Consider the following 19,757-nt stretch of genomic DNA (forward strand, 5'->3'; position numbering starts at 1 on the left):
CCCCTATAGCATTTGGCGGTGTAGGGATAAGGGTGTTGGAGAGTTCACTTTCTTAGTTCCAAATAAAGCCATTTACTCCTGTTGTTTAAATTAACTTCTAAGTGGCATCCCCTGGGATAATACCCCCTCTTAAGGACATATGGGCTTGGTGTTCACTTACCAGGATTACGCTGTGGTCGTGCTTCTGCCTCGTTCCTTCTCTCGTTCTAGTGTGTTGTGTTTGGTGCCTGTATTTATATATGTTCCTGATTGTCAAAGTGCTCACACCTGTCTGAACACGCGCCAAATATGCGCTTCAAAAAACGGTACTAACGTGGGCGCCATCTTTGAACGGTGTTGCAAAGCGAGGTTTAAAACGTAAGGTCTCCCAACGTATTGTTTATACGTATCGACTCAACGCCCATCGCGTGCGTTCATTCATCTTTCGGATACTCTGAAGATACGTACAGCAGATGTTTATTTAATTTGCATAAACGGGCCGTTCTGGTGCCCGAGTTGGTTACGAGCGCCATATTATAATGGGGTTTTAAGGACCAGGATGGGTCGCTCTCGGGCTGTCTCTCGGTGCGGATGTGTTTGTAAATTATCCGAAATTGTGACCTTTTAAGCGGTTTACAGGGTACAGGTCTAAGAATGAATATTTTATTTAAACCAATGGGCCGCCCCCATATAGAAACTCACTGTGGGCGCCATATTGGACTGGTGATTTAAATGCACATCTTAAGCGCTTTTGGTCTAATTCTAAGTACAAGTAGGCTGTAATCTACCTAAAGGTAATACCTGTCTCCTCATTCACACATGTATGTGTGTAGGTGGAGGCACCTACTGGTATCACTGGTGTCAGCAGTCTGTTTTAGTAGGGCTATAGCTATCAGTAATTGATTGTTTTAAGTATAGGGCTGTCTGCCTGCAGTACAGTTCGTTAACTTAGAATGGTTAATAGGTTGTATCATGGCAGGGTAAGCTGTCTAGATAAGAGCCTCCCACTCTTCCCTGGAATTTAATCCTTTCCTGATGGTATTGAACTTTACCATATACCATTGTTCCTGTTGTTTACGTCTCATTGTACTGTCTCCTGATCTTGTAAGTTCCCTTACTCTTTCTAGGATGACCCATCTGAGGTCCTTTATTGTGTGTCCATTTTCCTTCCAATGAGACACAAGGGGAGCATTTTCTTTATTTTTTATCGCAGATTTGTGTTCCCCTATCCTGAGCCTAACTTCTCTGCCAGTTTCACCTATGTATGCCTGGTCGCAAGGACACAGGATCATATATATTGCATTCTTTGTTCTGCAGTTATTTAGGGTGGTGATTGTATGTGTGGTTCCATTGTGTACCACTGTCTTAGTTACTATACATAACTCGCAGATGCAGCAGTTTCCACACTTATTGTTCCCAGTTGCCTTATGTCCACTCAAGGTGGTTTGGGTCTCTATCCTGTCCTCCCTATATGTGTGTACAAGATTGGACCTCAGATTCTTGTTTTTCCTGTATGCATACAGGGGACGCTCCAGAGGAGTAACGTCTGGGCCGTTGTGTAGGATTTTCCAATTGTGATTGATGATGTTCTTGACTTGGTTGGCTATAACTGAATGTTGGCTCACCATCACTATTTTGTCCTGTGTCTTCTTATTGTCTGTTTTTTTAATCAGACAGTCCCTATTGTAGCATTGTGCTCTTTTGAGCGAGTGGTTGATCAGTTTTTTAGGATAACCTCTGTCCTTAAATTTCTTTTTCATGTCTTGAGCATGTTTATGGAAATCTGCTAAATCCGTACCATTTCTTCTGAGCCGAAGAAACTCTCCGAATGGTATCGAGTCCTTCTGGCTCTTAGGATGGTAGCTGGAGTAGTGTAGGATTGTGTTCCGGTCAGATTCCTTCTTGTACAGTTCCACTTTCAATTGTTGGTCTTGGCTCTTAATGCAGATGTCCAGGAAGTTGACCTTGGACCTACTGTATACTGCTGTAAATCTGAGGTTAGGGTCCCCTAGATTGAGCCAGATGAGAAATTCTTCCAATAGCTCTTCGGTTCCTAGCCATATAAAAAATATATCATCGATGAAGCGAGCCCAATTTCGAATATTTTCGAAAAATGGGCTCACTTCATTGTATATGTGCCTGTTCTCAAATAGGCTCACATATATACAGGCCAAGCTGGGCGCACATGTCGCGCCCATGCTGGTCCCCTTCTTCTGGATATAGAGGTCTTTTTTGAAGAGGAAAATGTTGTTAAGTAGAACCATCGAAACACATTGGACAATGAACTCTTTATTGCCCCCTCTTACGTCTGTCTCTTCCAGGAGGTTCCTGACTGCCACAATGGTGTCTTTTTGTGGTATATTTGTGTAGAGTGACTCTACGTCGAGAGTCGCCATCAGTTCCTTTTCATCATTGAAGGGGATCCCTTCCACTTTGGCTATCATATCCGCAGTGTCTCGGATATATGATTTTTGCTCAGCTACTAATGGCTTAAGGAATCTGTCCGCGTACTGACTTAAAGGTTCCAGCAAAGAGTCGATGGATGCCACTATTGGTCTAAGGGGGGGATCATTGAGGCTTTTGTGGACCTTGGGTAGTCCGTAAAACGCGGGGGTTTTTGGATTAGTGTTATTGAGGAATTTCCACTCCTCTTCAGTGATTTTATTCTCCTCTAGAGCTTTGTGGAGTAATGTTTCCACATCTTTTTTTAGTTTGTTTAGTCTCGATTGCGGAACTCTCGAGTAGTGCAGTTCGTTGGTAAGGAGGGTGAGTGATCTCTGGTCGTAGTCAGATGTGTCAAATACTACTACTCCTCCCCCCTTGTCTGCTGGTTTTATTGTTATACTGCTATCATTGGACAGGGATTTTATGGCATCTCTCTGATACTTACTGATGTTGTGTTGTTGGAAGTGCTTTTTCTCTAGTAGAAGACCTATTTCTATTTTTACAATGGATTCAAAGATCTCTAAATTTTTATCGACCATTCCTAGACTGGGGGTGAAAGTTGACTTCGTTCTCAGACCAGAATCTTGGGGTTGCTCTCTGATGGGTCTGTCCTCAAAGAACCGGCGTAGACGGATTTTGCGAAAAAAGGCCCTAAGGTCCTTCTCCAGTTGGAATTTGTTAATACCTGTCGTAGGAACAAAATTGAAACCCATCCCTAACACTTGCTTTTCTATGTGTGTGAGTGTTCTGTTGGAGAGATTTATGATGGGTGTCCTTTCTAATGCCAGTAGACTTTGTTCCTGGTTCTTTTGTATTCCTGAGGGGCTGGGGTTTGTTGGTACTCCTGGTCCTGCTCTCTGGGGGCCGGTCTCCTCGGGTATTGGCCTCTCCCTCTGCCCCGAAAGTTCCCTCTGCTTTTCTGTGGGCGCTGATCTAAAAAAGGGGTTTCATACTCCCTATTCTGTCCCACATATTCTCCATCTTCTCTGCACAGTTCCTCCTCCTCTATGCTGCTCTCCGATGTACCCGAGAAGTGTACATGTCTCGGTTTCCTAGGCTGGAACCTTGTTTGAAATCTAGGTTTGGGGCCTTCATTCCTGTTGTACTCAGCCTTATCTGTGTAATAATCTTTTCTCAAAAATGGGTATACAACCTCCTGACTGAATTTATTTATGTCCTTTCTGAGTTTTTGAGTTTTCCTGTTGGTCAAATATTCACAGTATCCCTTTATATCTTGGTTTATCTCTTCTAATCTCTTTTTCGCATCCTCTACAACATTGCTGTCTAATAGGACCTTCTCCAATTCCTCCATCTCTTTTATTTCTATCAAAACAGTGGTTTGTGCAGTTTCAATAATGAGCAGCATCAGATCTCTGCTACATCTGTTACAAATGAAAGTCCATGTTTCCAGGAACTTTGGATTATCTACAAACAACCCAGGTTCGTTGCGGATTTGGAGACCTATCGGTATCTTCCCTGCCCTCACATACTGTGTCATAAAGTCGGCATGCAGTTCTGTTCTGATAATCTTCTTTTTTAGATTAATGAGTTGATTCCATTTCTCTCCCCCATTAGGGATGACTGTAATGTTGTTGCTCCCTCTGTTGGAGCTCAATATTTTATTAAGTTGTTCTTCACGAAAGCCAAATGTCTTTAGTGTGTCCATTGAATGATTGGAGGGGGACTATTGGGTTTTATTGGGATAGGAAAAAACTGTAATAGTCAACACAAAAAACCTAAACTCTCCAGCACGAGGCTGTACTTAACTGGTTTCAAAAGGAGAGGGTACCCCACTTTCACCAGGGAACAGGGTAGGAAGACAGTTAGTCAAAAGGGGGAATCCCTGGAGTCAACTGTTCAACCGATGACTACTAACTTTTCTCATTAGGGAAATAGATCACAAAGTACAATAAGTATTTTAAGGAATATAAAAACAGGTTTCCACAAAGAAATAGAATCGTTAACAATCTATGTTTATTAAAAATACAATCAATCAAGCAATAAAAAGCAAAGAAATTCATACAATTTTTGCAATACAGTTTAAAATCCAGGGAAAAATACCTTGGAGGGATAAAAATTAAATACTAAACAATGTTACACGGACACAATAGTGTTATACAGACACAATGTTACAATGCACGAAAAATAGAGACAGAACTAAAGCATATTGACAGTGGATAGACGGCAAACAACATATAGTCACAAAACCCCTTGTATCTATGTGGCTCACCAGATATCTCTGCCACTGAATTTAACCAGATCCAATGGCCTGAACCAATTCAGCTACTATAAAGCTTTAGTGGAAAAATAAAGTACCCATCTAAAGTTTTACCCGGCACTGACTGGATTCTTTTAAACAAAAAACAGTGCGTCGACGCGTTTCGGTGCTGTACAATTGATGCTGTGGCACCTTCCTCAGGACTTCTCTTTCTGGTGTTTCAAGGAACGGATGGTTACACCGTATCTGTAGGTATATTGGGAGAAATGTACGGAATCAGTTATCGTACATGGTACCTGTTTCTCTTTCTCTTGAATCAGTAAGTGTTAGCTTCTATTGTCTCAGATGCATGTTACTGCTTACCCACTATGAATTAAATCCCAATATTGTCTAACAATTCCTATCTCCTGGTACTACGATGGTTACTCAGAGAATACACATTCGGTCACTCGTAGTATATTGACAGGTACATCAGATAACTCAATTTTGTTTGCATTGTACATTGCTATTACTTCAGGACACTGTCACATTTACCATGAAACTCTTAGGCAGCTAGCATATCATTCCCTCCGAGTCGTTTTCAGTGTGGAAAACCTTTTAATTAAGGGGGGATTTCTATAAACAGGGACCTGAGGGGGGTAGGAAAAGTATAATCTCACCCTCAAAGTCGTGTGGGAGACGTTCCAGAATGGAGTCTGCTTGATATCACACTTTGCTTCTGCAGGCTTTATTCTTGAATGTTCCTGTCAAATAATATCCTTCTATTAGAGATGGAGTCTCTTGCATCCTATCAACTAGCCAGATCTATGCGTTGTCATAGTTACCTCTCTCCTGACCTAGGAGCTCCTTGTCTTGGGGTTTCTTCCTTTGAAATTGTCAGGCGTTTTCACGATTTTCATATATCTATAATGTTAATGTACAACGTATATATACTGTGTCTTAACTATATACCTGTGTCTCATCTGAGGCTTCATGGTGAAATATCTTACCTCTTATAGTTTTAAAACGTTCTTTGAACGGGCATACAATGTCGCTGGTCTTATCCAGAACTGGATATGTTCTGTTGGACAAAGACAAATACGAAGCAGTCATTACTACTTATGTTTTAGGTACTCCAAGATTCTCTACTACTAGACTTGTTACTGTTTTCAGGGCACTACCTACACTTCTCTTTTGGTGCTCTCCTATGTTTGCTGCTGTGGTTCACCCTCATCCTAATGGACATGTGAAGGGCTTATATTCCAGTATGTTACTCCTATTCTCAAAAGGAAACAGGAAAAATTGTATGAATTTGCTTTGCTTTTTATTGCTTGATTGATTGTATTTTTAATAAACATAGATTGTTAACGATTCTATTTCTTTGTGGAAACCTGTTTTTATATTCCTTAAAATACTTATTGTACTTTGTGATCTATTTCCCTAATGAGAAAAGTTAGTAGTCATCGGTTGAACAGTTGACTCCAGGGATTCCCCCTTTTGACTAACCACCTAGTTTTCTGCCAGCTGCTATGCTTTCTGTTTCGTCGGAGAATAGCCTTTAAGACCCTGGGTATTTAATAGGAAGTAGTACCTTTCGAGACTTCCTCAGAAGCAGGCCCTCTCAAAGATTCAGGTCAGCTTGTCAAACTCAACAATTACTTTCATCATATGCCAACAAGTGTGTATCTAAATCTGAAGCACTGATTCTGAACATGGATTCAAGAGCAAATAACCCTTCTAACCCACCGTAATGTGCCTCTGTTGATAATTAACAAAGAAACAGATTCTCTTACTAAGGCAGTGGTGTACTCTGACTAGCTATTCTACTGAAGCTTAACATCCCCCAATTCTTAGTGGAATATTCAGTCCCCATTTGTTTCATCTGAGGAAGCTAAGATTTGGAGTAAGTTACAGTTGCTTTGAGGTTGTAGAGTCCTGCAACTAATTGTAAGCTCTTTATTATAAATGTGTATAGACTTAACGTTTTAATAATATTTTTCCTATTTACATTCCATGAATATCTGTCAGGTTTTCTGTTCCTTTCTTTTTGCATCTCTGAAGCACAAGGAGGGTTTTCTTTAAGAGTGTGATAAATTAAAATTATGTGAAATTTTGTCTGGGTAAGCACAGGGGGTTTGTTTGACTTAGGCTAAAACTGCGGTTCTGTATTACTTCTCTGATGTAATTGTTATTGCGGTTTTTAACTGCATTGTAGATGCTTCTTGTTAGAAATTGGGCATCTGGTTGGCAGATGTATGCCTCTGGGTCACGCAGGAACCACAATCCCAGTCAGAGTAAAGCACAAGACACACTAAATTATCCTGTGCTCACCCTCTTGTAGCTTGGCACAGGGCAGTCAAGCTTACTTTAAGAGGCAATGTCTAAAGTAGTTCTGCCACACTTTAAAAGGTAACACAGTGAAAACACCACAAAAAGACTCCACACCATGTTTGAAAAATAGATTATGATCTTATAAATAAATAAAACAAGACCAAAATGACAAAAATCCAACAAGCAGAAGTCGAGATATGAATTTATAAAGAATAAATGCAAAGTAGCTCTTAGACGCAATAAGCTCATAAATTGGATAGCTGGTCACGCTATACCGGGGCAAAGTCAAAAGTTCAGGCCGACCGCGATGCTACGATGTGAAGTTCAATGCATCAGTGTCTAGCCACTTAGTGGTCAATATCCGTCGATTTTCTCCACCCAATGCATTAGTTCTGAGCACCAGGCACTGGTTCCAAATGCGATACGCAGCTGCTGCTCCCGCAGTAGGTGATGTGTTAATTCCGAAGGCAATACACCAGGTCTGCTCCATGCAGCAACAAGGGTTTGCTAGTTCAGACTCACTCAAAGGCAAAGTGGCAGACCAATGAGAATGCTTGGGTTTTGGTTGAAGCAGCACTTTATACCCACTACCAAGGGCCCAGTACTGGGTTGGCACCACTTGGCATGGCAAGACTTCCAGCAAGCAAAGTCCAGGTGCGTAGCAGGATGAGCTGAAGTCTTTGATGTCCCTGAGACTTAGAACAGGAGGCAAGCCATTGGGGGTACTCTGGGTACACGTGATGTGGGTCCAGTCCTTATTACCTAGGCTTGAGAAAAAAAGGCAGCAGGGCAGCTCTGCAAGGCAAGAGTCCAGAAAACAGCAGTCCAGCAAAGTGGCAGTCCTTCCAGCAGTACAGCAGTTCTTCCTCGCAGAGCGGTCACTGGTCCAGAAGTGTACTGAAGTCGGTGTCAGAGGTCCAGTACTTCAATCAAATTGTGCCTTTGAAGTGAGTGAGACTGCAAATAAAGGTCTATCAAATGCATGGAGGTACTTCCTTTCTGCCCTGGCTCCAGACTCACTGCAGGGGGTATGCAGCTGTTTGTGTGGGGACGGAATACACCATATTCAAATGTCAGCCCCTCCCTCCCATCTTGCCCAGGATGTGGATGGCCTGTCAAGTCGCCGCTAAACTCCCTTGTGTGTAGCTATCTATAGGCAATGCACAAAGCCCAGCTTTCTCCCACCCCAGACGTGTATTGAGAGAAAGGCAGCAGGCACAGTGTGGCTAATGTAAGAAAACGCCAACTTTCTAAAAGTGGCATTTTCTGACTTGCAATTGAAAATCCGTCTTCACCAAAAGTTGTGATTTTAAAGTGTGAGTCCAGAGACACCAAACTTGAAAAGTCCATCTCTTCATAAATGGGAATTACACTCAAAAGATGTTATAAGGTAATCCCAATGTTAACCTTTGGGAAAGATAGGCCTTGCAGTACTTTAAAAAGAATTCAGGAGTTTTTCACTACTAGGGCAGGTAAAACTTTAAAATTACATGCTCCACCTATTAAATGCATCTTAGCCTGCTCTTTGGGTTTGTCCAGGGCCTACCCTAGGAGTGATGTATATGTTTAAAAGGGGAAGGTTTGGGCCTGGCATGAGGTTTATTTATCTTGTCCGGTCGAAATGGCAGTATAACTGCACATACAGCAATGGCAGGCATTAGCCAAGTTTGGAGGGCTACTTGAGTGGTTAGCACAAGGAGTGCTGTTGGCCCATTAGTAGCATTTAATTTATAAGGGCCCTTGACACGTAGTGCACTTTACTGTGGACTTCTAAGTAAATTAAATATGGCAATTGAGGTTAAGCTAATATTTCCATGTTTAGGGTAGAGAGCACAAGCACTTTAGCCCTGGTCGGCAGTGGTAAAGTGCACAGTCCTAAAGCCATCAAAAACGAGGTCAGAAAATGGTGGGAGGCAGGCAAAACATTGAGGGGTGACCATCCTAAGCTGTCGGTATAGCACTTCTTTATTGCTGTATTTTACGGAGGCACAGAGGAGTGTGGTCTGTGGTATAACACTGATGCTAAGCACTTAGAAAATAGTTAAACAGCCTGCAAAAAAATATTCCAGTAATAGGCAGTTGGTGGAAAATTATGCATGCATGGAAAATAGAAGTGAACCATGGCACCCTCATGAGGCACAAATGGAGCAGGGAACACTGTGGAACTATCAGAATGCATGAAATTGGATGTGCATCCGTTTTTTAAAAATCTAGTCTTAACAAAGTAATTTTTTGTTCATGCTTGCAGGTAGTGTCAGAGAGTTTAGCAGATCCCGTAGTCGGCGGATCTGTCAAGGTAAGAATCATAGTGCAACCTTCTTAAATGATTAAGCAAAACTCTGGTCTTCTGGAACCTACTACTAGCTCTGTTACAACACACTGTTTACTCTACGCCTTTGTAAGATAATTACAAGCCTTAATATTAAATCGGTGTACGTCTTGAATATGATTTATTAATAGATAATATTTATTATGGATTAAATGATCTGTGAAACATAGCAAATACATTAACAACATTATGTGGCATATAAAGGAAGCTAAAGTGATTGAAATAAAAAAAATAAAACATAGGCAAAAGGGGGAAGGTAGGGGGTGGGGATAAACAACACATTTGAAAAGCATGAAGTGCAATTCCAGTAAAAACTTTGCTTGAAAAAAAATGCATTTTGCAACTCAATAATTTCTTAGTGGATTAGAATATTAACCTAATCTATGAGTTTATCTGCCATTTGCATAGCAGACGCTTAAAACACCATAAAGGTTATATCTGTATGGTTTGTGCAACAGCATAAATTTAAAGTATTGCCAATAGTTCTTTCACAGTATTAAGCATATAGGATCTAAGAGCAACTATCTTCCATACTACTCGTGGAGATAAGACGAACTTAAATGGTGGTAACTGTGTTTCCTTTGTTTCTCTTAACCATGCAGTGCAGGGATGCTGTGGCTGAAGCGTTTGACACAGTGGACCACATGCTGCAAACTGCAAACATCACTCAACTGGAAAAGGATTTCAGTTCTTGCGAGAGTTTAAAGGGTAGTGATGATTACATAGAGTTTGTCAGTAATCTGGCAGACATTTTCATGGGTGTAGTGCAATACAATATGGAAATGCCTGGAAACGACATCTCAAAGCTCTGCAACACCATGACGGATGAATCCCTTGGAACCAGCTACCGCAGACTAATGGTCATAAATCAGGTAAGGATGCGCAGGCAACATCTGCCTGGAAACTGCTGTGGAGGCCCAAGGTCAGTGGAAAGGTTGGAGTGCAGGGGCAGATAAGCTGTATAGCAATACAATTCTCAAGAGCCCAGAAGCTACCTGCAATCACTCATGGTCAATAGTATTGTTAAATTATTGGAAGTTTGAAATGGAGCACCATAACTCGTAAAGCGCCTGGATTCAGCAACAATAATGTATGTCCAGTGGGGTAAAAGTATTTAAAGGAGCAACATCATGTGTTAGTTTCAATCATCTTTATTGCCACTGTTCTCAAAATGATTTCCCCTGGATGATCATTTCCCACAGCTTTAAATATTCCAGATAACGCCTCCCTCCACAACCCTGTTAAATTTGGGCATATTTCTCATATAGATCCCGGAACCTGAAACACAAAAATCTAGAGCCCTCAGAGCTGCTGTGAAGTCTGAGTTGTCAAACAATGGAGCCAGTGGTGAGGGGTCCATTTACTTCCTGTTGTTTGACCAAGCTGGCCCACATCTCCAAGGTGATATGTGTGACCGGAGCTACACAAAGGCTTCGGCCTGTTTGGTGATTGGAGATCCGTGGTACTTCCCCGATTGGGCGGTCCGCTAGGTTTTTATCAATGGAACATCATCATTTTCCAAGTCTCTCCTTGCAGCCACTCTTCCTTATATTGTAGTTGGGACCCCTGATAGTAGAGGTGTACATGAGGCACACCCATCCCACTGCTTGGTGTGTTTTGTCCTTGTTTTCCAACGAAGTCAGAGCTCTTTCTTAACCCATATAAATGTCTTGGAGGTGGGATATTTTTAGCCATTGAGCAGGAGCGCCTGGAATATATACAGAATGTTTGGGAGAATCATCATCTTATGCTCTGCTTTGTTTCCAACCCAAGACAATGTGTGGTTGCGCCAGGAACACTGAAGATTTAGCATCTCTCAGAAGGGCCATTAAGTTCTCCTTCACATGTGGCTGGAGGTTGGGTACTAACTAGTAAGTTTCCAAGGTATTGAATAATCTCTATTGACCATTTTGAAGGGTGTTGTGGACCCACTAGAATTTGGCCCTCTGATTTTAAAGATGTTTTCCTACGCCTGATGTTGCTCGGTACTGCTCCAGAAATGTGGTCAATTCCCAATGTTTTTGTGATTCTGTCAACAACAGTAGTATGTCATCTGAGAATGCTGAAAGTTTGCAACTTTGTTGGCGTGTGCCTCTTTTAATTAGTAGAAGCTCTCTCTAATCCTTTGCTATAGAGGTTCTAAGAAAAAGGAGAAGTGACACCTCTTACAGGAATCCTGTTGCTTGCAAATGCAGTTTGCGAGTTTACCATCAGCTGTGTCTTGAAGCAGGCATAATGGCTAATATCCACCCCATGAAGCATCTTCCATTGCAGACCTCCTCATGGCATCTCACCTTATGCCTAAATTTGCCCTATAAGTCACTTTTTCTGCTTCTAAGGACAAGAACACTGTCCCTCTGCTGTGTATCTTGGCTATGTATGTCAAGTGGAGCACTTTCTTGGTGTCGTCACTGGTTGTTCGACCCTTAATGAAAACCATCTTGCCTGCGTGGGTTAGGGAGGGAATCCCCTTATCTCGTCTGTTCAGCAGAATTTGTGCAAAGATCTTGCCTTCCGTCTTCAACAGGGAGAATGGACTATATGATGTGCATCAGGTGGAGTCTTTGCCTGGTATGGATATCATTGAGATTGTTGCTTACACTATGGTGTGTATTACCAAAGTCAGTAAAGACCTCCATCATGACTGAAAGCAACTGGGGAACCAGTATTTTGTAATCTATGGTAGAGAAACTGTCTGGCCCAGCACTTTAGGCTATTTATTCGCTCCTTATACTACTTCTTTAGTTATGGGATTGTCGAGCCAGTTCACATCCAGATTGATTTGTTTAAAAAGGGTTACAGATTACAAGAAGGAGGTTCTCCCTGCAGAGCCAGATGATGCAACGGTGTGTAATATCTGGTAGTAGGCTTGAAATGCTTGTAGCTTCCGTTCATCAGGATTTCCCAATTTCTCATCTCTAACCCCCTAGACATGTCTGCTGGCTTGATGGACACACTGTTGGTTTGCCAAGAGTGTGCCAAGGTAGTTTCCTCCCTCTTTCTTCCTTCATGATGTCTGGCCCATATGTTATCTAATATATAATGGGCCCTCTCATTCTCTAGGGTACAGAGATGTTGCTCTTCTGTGATTAGATTCCTTTAAAGTTTCTTTAAAGGATAGACTTTATGCTTTCTTCTAGGTCTCTGAGTTTACTCAGCAATATCTCGATCACCATTACTGTCACACCTCTAAGTTGAGCTGCCTCCTGTATGAATGAGCCTCTGATTACTGCCATGAAGGTGCCCCACATTACTCCCTTGATTGTGTTGCGTGTACTGTTAAAGGCCAAGTATTCCATAATCTTTTCTGTGATTTCATTGGGCTTTTAAAAGGAAGTTGTTCATGCACCACATTCCCTTTAAGCCCAGAGTGTCTCTGGCCTGCCATTTGAGCGATACGGTTATTGATCCGTAATCAGATAGTCTGGGGGCTCCCGACTGTTTCTTTCACAAGATCTAGTATGCACTTATGTATCAATCAGTAGTTTATATATGCATGTGGGTGGTTTGCAGCCAAGAAGTGGAAGTAGTCAATTGTCAATGACTGGCAATGTTGCCATGTGTCAACCAGGCCTACGTCTTCAAGTCAGGTGCTCCCTTCCACTGAGAGCCTTGGTTTCCTCGCTGTCTTTGCTGTAATGTATTCTAGGTGGAGCTCATTACCAAATGAAAGCCTCCCGCATGAAAACTGAATTTGAGGAGAATTCAACTATATATTGTATTGTCTGTTTTAGAAATGATTCCTTTCCACAATTAGGGCATATATTGCTGCTAGAGTGATGTGCTGTCTATCTCACACTCTATCTACAGCTACTCACCTCCCTGCTTGGTTAGCTTTGTGATTTTCTTCCACAAAAGTGTGTCATGAACTCAGCAAGGTGTAATCTATGCAGGTCTGCTTGATGGAGATGTGTCTCCTGTTGAAAACAGATATCTGCCTCCAAGTCACATAATTCCCATACATTGTTCATCCATTTGATAGGGTTCTTGAAATCCTTGACATTATTGGTTGTGGCTATTAGTGGGTGTGTCCTAGGCATCAACCAAGTGTATGCTGCTGTTCGTTATGTCAGGCCATCTATCTGTGCCCCTGTGAGTCATGTGTGGGCCTCTCTTGCTTCTCTGACTTGATTGGTTTCTACTCCTGTACCACCCACCTCCTCTAATATGTCCCCAGATTTTGAACATTTCCACCTTAAAAAGCAAAAGGGATTAAACTTTTACCAACTCCGCAAGTAGTCCATTTTCATAGTTCTAGTTTTGACTCAACACATTACTCTCCACTTGCACCCTTTCTTCAGTCGCTTGAGTTTAGTCTGAGGCGATCTAGTGTAGATTGGGATTATGAGCCCTGTCCCCACAAAGGCACTCCCCACTGGCATCATTCACCCCAACCCCCCCATACATACACAGACACACAGACTACTTATCCACTGCCTGTCAGTTTCAGTATGTATGGTGGCTTCATCTTGCTCCTTTCATCTCAAGGATTGTTGTCTGCCTTCCGACTGTAACGTCACTCGTAGCGGGTGACCCCAGCAGTATTTGATGGCTTTTGATGTCAGAAAATCTGTAATTGGCTTAACAGCTTTTTGTTTTGCGAGTGTGGTAGTGTGGTGGGAGAGAGTTCTTGAAAGAGTACTATCTTCCCCCTATTAAACAATATTGGCCCTCCCTGTCATACTTTGGACATTATAGATTCCTTTTCCACGAAGAAGTGCATCTGTGCCACTACATCTGGGAGCGGGGTTCCTGCTTGTGATATTGGAGGCTGTCTGTGTGCCATGTCTATTCTTTTTGGCTCTCTTATTCTGTCTAATAAGGCATAATAGAGGCTAGAGCAATATTGCTGCAGGTCGGTGCAGGCTATTTTGCAGGGGATTCTGAAATTAGATTTTACCTACAGCGATACTCCAGCTCTTCACAGTTCCCCTGCAGAATCACATGATGTTCCTCGAGCACCTACATGCATCTTTGAAGTTGCATGTGCTTGTTTATTTGTAAAGGGTTGGGGGGGGGGGGGCACTTGTTCAGCCCTTTGATGTAACTGCGGGCATAGGGTGCATGGTATTCATTCTGCTGTACCTGCCAGTTATGCGAATCTGTGTGCACGACTCCAGACAGGGCGAACAGTTTTCCTCATTGCATAAGAGCAATTCTGTGAAATTAGGATGTTACCCAATAAAGGTCATTAGCTGTTTACTGCTAAGAGAATGATTACAGGGAGTAGCCCTGACCTCCTTGGTCTCCGCACCACTCCCCAGCACTAGAGTCTGGTACCTCGAGCCCTGAGACCTCTGTTTCCGTTCCGCGATCACCCCAGGTGCTTGCTTCAATCCTTCTATCGACACACTTGTCTTTGTTTTTTTGTATCGCTGGTGTCTATTTAGTGCTGTATTTCTATGATTTCGTTCAGTAGTCCAGTATTTGTTTAATTGTTGCTGTCAGCTGGTTGTCTTGGAACTTAATTCCTTAGCCACTTGTTGCACCTGTCACCTCCCTTCACCCCCTTTTTTTCGTGCCGTTGCTCCCTGCCTCCCACCACCCCGACAGCCCCACTTCCTCCCAGGACTACTTATGCATGCCACTTCCCGGTCATGCCAAATACAAGCCCATCCATGCCCGGCGCCAGGAACCCTGGTTTCCCAGCCATCTGTCACTACACTGCCGTCAAGCTCCTTTCCCTGGTCTCCAGAGGTGGCAACAACAACTGCAGACACATGAAGGACCCGCCGCCTGCCACCGCTGTTAGTTCACCTGTGGCACACACACCCCCTCTGCACTGACAAAGTCAACCTCCAACCTTGTGGAACAGCTCCAGTGAATGCTGGTCAATGTCAGATCCCTGTGTAAGCACACCAGTGAAATCTGGGACACCATCATCACTTCCACACCCAACATGATGTCCATCACCGAGACCTGGCTCACGCCGTCTTCAACCCCCGACATCACAACTGCATCGCCCCACGGCTACAAGATGATATACAGGGACCACATCAACAAACAATGAGGAGGCATCGCCATCATCCACAAAGAGACCCTCCATTGCACCACCACCGAAGACAACATCTCACCAATCGTGCAACTCCTCAACTTCTGTTTTCGGATCGACACAGAAACCACCGTCAAAGAAACCCCCGCCCACAGACCCCTGGGCCGTCATCCCAGTTTCTGAGACACTATCTCCGAACTCCTCACCACCTTGGCAATAAAACCAGGAAGTGCATCTTCCTCAGCAAATTCAACTTCGACCTCAACGACCCCAGCTCCTCCAACCTGCTGGAAAACATGAGCAACATCTTACTCGCTCAGCTGGTTACCAGCCCCACACACTGCTCTGGACACATACTGGATACCATCTTTACAGCCAGTGACAGAATCAAATTCAGCCACTCCACTGAACTCACCTGGACAGACCACAGCATAGTCCATGTCACCATCGTAGGCTCAGCCACTCCACCCAACCCTGCTCGTGGCAGTTGGAACAGAATCACAGAGGCCGATTGGATTGCCACCTTCAATGCCAACAGACTCCACACCTCTAGGAACGTCGAGATAGCCGTCCAAGACTTCTCTGACTGGATCTCCAACTGTGCCAACATTGTTACCCCCATTAAAACCTACCAGTACCAGAAGATCCACCAAACACACCAGCTGGTTCATCCCCGAGTCTTCAAATTTGAGTACAAACGACTGGAGAGACGATGACGCTCCAGCAAGAACCATCAGACCTCACCACCTTCAAAGAGGCCCTCAGCAAATACAACTGGCACCTCAAGGAAGCCCAAAAGCACGCCCTGACCATACGCCTTGAAGCAAGCACCAATCACACAAACTCTTCAGGATAGTCAGACAGTTCTCATGCCCTTCAGCCACTGAGACCTCGATCCACCCCTCTTCTGCCCTTCGCAACTCTCTTGCAGACTTTTTCCACAACAAGATAGCAGGCATCTACAGCAACTTTTACCTCAACTACCTCCTGACACACACCTGGAACTCAAACAGCCACCTCACCAAATGTACCCCACTCACCACGTCCATCATCACACCGCTCATGACCTCCGTTCACTCCGCAGCACTGACAGACCCCTGCCCCATCTTCAACCTGGGACAGAAGGAAATCTTCAGCGCTCGCACCACTATCCTCAACTCCTGTACCGCCACTGCCACGATTCCCCGACGCCTGGAAACACACAGAGGTGAAACCCCTGCTGAAATGCTCTCCGCCAACCGTAGCAAGCTCAAGAACTACTGCCCTATCATGCTGCTCCGCTTCCCCTCCCTTTCCAAAGCCCTGGAAAAGTCCAACAACCGCCAGCTCACCAATCACCTGGCTGGAAATAACCTACTTGACACCACCCAGTCAGCTTCCACTCCAACCACAGCACTGAGAAAGCCTTGATAGCCACAACCGACATCGGAGCCAGCTTCAACCGCGGCTAGTCAGCATCCCTGACCTTCCTTGACCTCTCAGTGGCCTTCAACACCATATCCCACCACACCCTAATTTCCAGACTCCTCCACATTGGCATCAGAGGAAACTCCCTCAAGTTGATCTCCTCCTTCCTCACAGGATGCAAGCAAAGAATGCCCCTCCGCCCATTCACCTCCAAACCCACGAACATCATCTGTAGAGTCCCCCAGGGATCGTCCCTCAGCCCCACGCTCTTCAATGCCTACATGATTCCATTGCCCGACATCATCCGCAGACACGGAATCAACATCTGATACGCAGAAAACACCCAACTCATCCTCTCTCTCATGGAGGACACAGCCACTACCAGGCGTATCTTCCAGAATGCCATGACCAATGTCGCCAATTGAATGAGACCCAACTGCCTGAAAATGATCTCCGACAAGACTGAAGTTCTCATCTTTTGAAAAAACACCTCCCCATGGGACGACACATGGTTGCGCTCAGCACTTGGACCTTCACCTACCTCCACCAACCACATCTTCATTTGGACAGTGACCTCTGCCCGCTTCCACACTCTGTGCCAGGGGCATAACACAGGTCCCCAGAGCCCCCGTAGTGGGGGGGGCTCCATGCTACAGGAGGGCCCCCTCAGCACAGCACTCTGGCTGCAGAGCTCCTGATTGAGCCCCAAGGGGGTCCCTCCATGTGTCCTGCAGGGAGGACCCCTCTAGCTTCGTTACACCAGTGCCCTACACGTGCTTTGCAAGATTTTCAAGTGAATGCCCTTCAAAACCAAGAAAACAGTCAACTAAGCCCTCATCACCGGCCGATTAGACAATGGAAATGGACTTTACACCGGATTCTTTACCCGCCTCCTCAAATGCAGACCATCTAGAACACACCATCCAGACTCATCCTCGACCTCTCCAAATGGGCCAGCCTTACCCCCCACCTAAGAAACCTCCTCTGGCTCCCGGTCCCGAAGAGATGCCAATTCAAGCAGTTGATCCTCACCTACAAGGCTCTCCACAATGCAAGCCCTTCCTACATCATTCACCGCCTGACCTTCTACCAATCAACCAGAAATCTCTGATCCGCCTCCCTCGCACACGTCCCCCGCGTCCAATGGAGCTGCAGTGGAGACTGCTCTTTCTCTTACTTTGCCACCAAGTCCTAGAACGATTTTCCACTCCACCTCCGAACCTCCCCTTCACTTGCCGACTTCAGGAGGGGACTTAAGACCTGGTTCTTCGACTGAGGCTCACCATACCCCTGCGCCTGGGGATCCCTGGGGTGATTAGCTGTGCTTACCAAATACTGGTTGGTTGATTGATTAATTGATTGATTACAATTCTGGTCAATTGAGCTAGGAATTCTCACTGCACCACTTCCCTCCACCCATACCCAGTGGCCCTCACCCCTTGGGCTGCTGGCAGTTTTCTGTTTTCTCCACCACTTCTACAACCAAGTTCCCTAGGCTAACCCTCCACTGTTGCCTGTGGACATGGTTAATTCCTCTTTCACATCACTCTTTTTTTAGCTAGCTGTTTTGTTCTACATCACCCTTGTAAATGTAAATGTAAATGTGTTTCGATTTATATAGCGCAACACTTTAACCCAGGGGTCTCAAGGCGCTTGCTTAGGGAACCCGTCCTTGTATTCCCCTGTGAGATACCCCGGCCGGGTATCCACAAGGTGAAAGCCAGGCATCCCGCCGCGAGGGGCCGTAGTGGAGATTAAGCAAGCTATTGCCCAGAGTCGCAGAGTGTGACCCCGTGAGTCGAGTAGGCATCGGAGCGAGAATTGTCGACTCCGTGGAATTTTGAGCCCGAGACCCGCCGAGGCGGGGAATCGAACCCTGGTCCACGGCCGATCTCAGCTTCCGGGTCTGCCGCCTCTAACCACTGAGCCACGCTTCTCCCTTTCCAACCTAGAAAACAAAATCGCACCTAGAACAAATGCACACTTAGTATAGAGCTAGAAAATATGAGGGGGATGAGTGGGTATGATGGGGGAGTGGAGGAAAGGGAGCCGGTGGTGGTGTATTTAGAAATGATGGTAGTCATGGTTTGATTGTTAGCGCCCCACGCCATGGAAAAAACTTTTAAGGCCAACAGGGTATTGAACAGTCAGCTGAAGATTTAGAGGTTGATTTCAGGTGATAAGCTTATGTTTATTGTTCTGACAACCTGAGGTGGCCATTTTTTCCCGTAAGGAATTTTGGCCTTCTTTGAGATTAAGAATGCACAAGATTATGTCCTTAGTTTAAAATTTAAAAAAACAAGTTGTACGTCCCATTCCTTTTCTGTCTGCTGTGGTATTTCCTGGTCAACATCTAGGAGCAGTATTTTCTTCTTTGTGCAGTAGTGTTTCATAGTTACAGTTGTCTCCGGTCTCGTTCCCTCTCTGTCACTTCTACTTCCCTGGCAAGGTTTCTTTCCTTGCAGTCTTTTATTCTATGTGCAAAAACCTTTCACAATTAAAGCTCTCTTATCTTATTTTCAGTTCCCTCGGCCCTGCAGGCAACAGTGGCCATTATATACCCCAGAAAGTCCCTTGCTTCTCTGCCTGGCTCTCACCCCCAATGTCCTCTGTCACCAGTGTTCCACCAGACAATCTCCCACCAAGCATAGTCTGTTCTTTTTGTAATGTTATCTTCTCATAATTTGGTAGGTTTGCTTCAAACTACCTGTGTTCCTCACAGACACTGTCCCTCCTTACTGCCTGTAATATCAAAGCTGTCCTACATGTTCCTTTTCTTACAAAGGGCTTCATTATGTGTCTTCATTCCTTTTTTTCTCCTGCACCCTCCTAAGTCTAAGAATGATGGGGGAAGGGGTGAGATTGCATTATCCTAGACAACACTCCTACAGGTTGGGCTTTACAGGCCCTATTCTGTGTCTAGTTCTCTTCCCAAGACTCTACCTGGGTGCAAGGTGAGGTCTCTGCCTCTGAGTACAGGGGGGAGGGGTATGTCAATGTTAGTGTAGGGTGAGAGTTGTTTCTGCGTGAGTGCCCATGAGCAGGGTGCATGTTAACAGGCAGGGTGAGCAGTGTAC

At 44.5% G+C, this 19,757-nt stretch overlaps 1 protein-coding gene across 1 annotated transcript in view; it reads left to right on the top strand.

The window, feature by feature from the left end:
- The window catches only part of LOC147692451 (thymus-specific serine protease-like), a 109,379-nt gene that overhangs the window by 57,127 nt on the left and 32,495 nt on the right, over window positions 1-19,757 (top strand). Inside the window, exons 7-8 of the mRNA XM_086938651.1 lie at window positions 9,201-9,248; window positions 9,884-10,153. Coding sequence (XP_086794777.1) covers window positions 9,201-9,248; window positions 9,884-10,153 — 318 coding nt within the window. The remainder of the gene's footprint in view (window positions 1-9,200; window positions 9,249-9,883; window positions 10,154-19,757) is intronic.

The sequence above is a fragment of the Lissotriton vulgaris genome, chromosome 9 (assembly GCF_964263255.1).
Source record: "Lissotriton vulgaris chromosome 9, aLisVul1.2, whole genome shotgun sequence".
NCBI classification, from domain to species: domain Eukaryota; kingdom Metazoa; phylum Chordata; class Amphibia; order Caudata; family Salamandridae; genus Lissotriton; species Lissotriton vulgaris.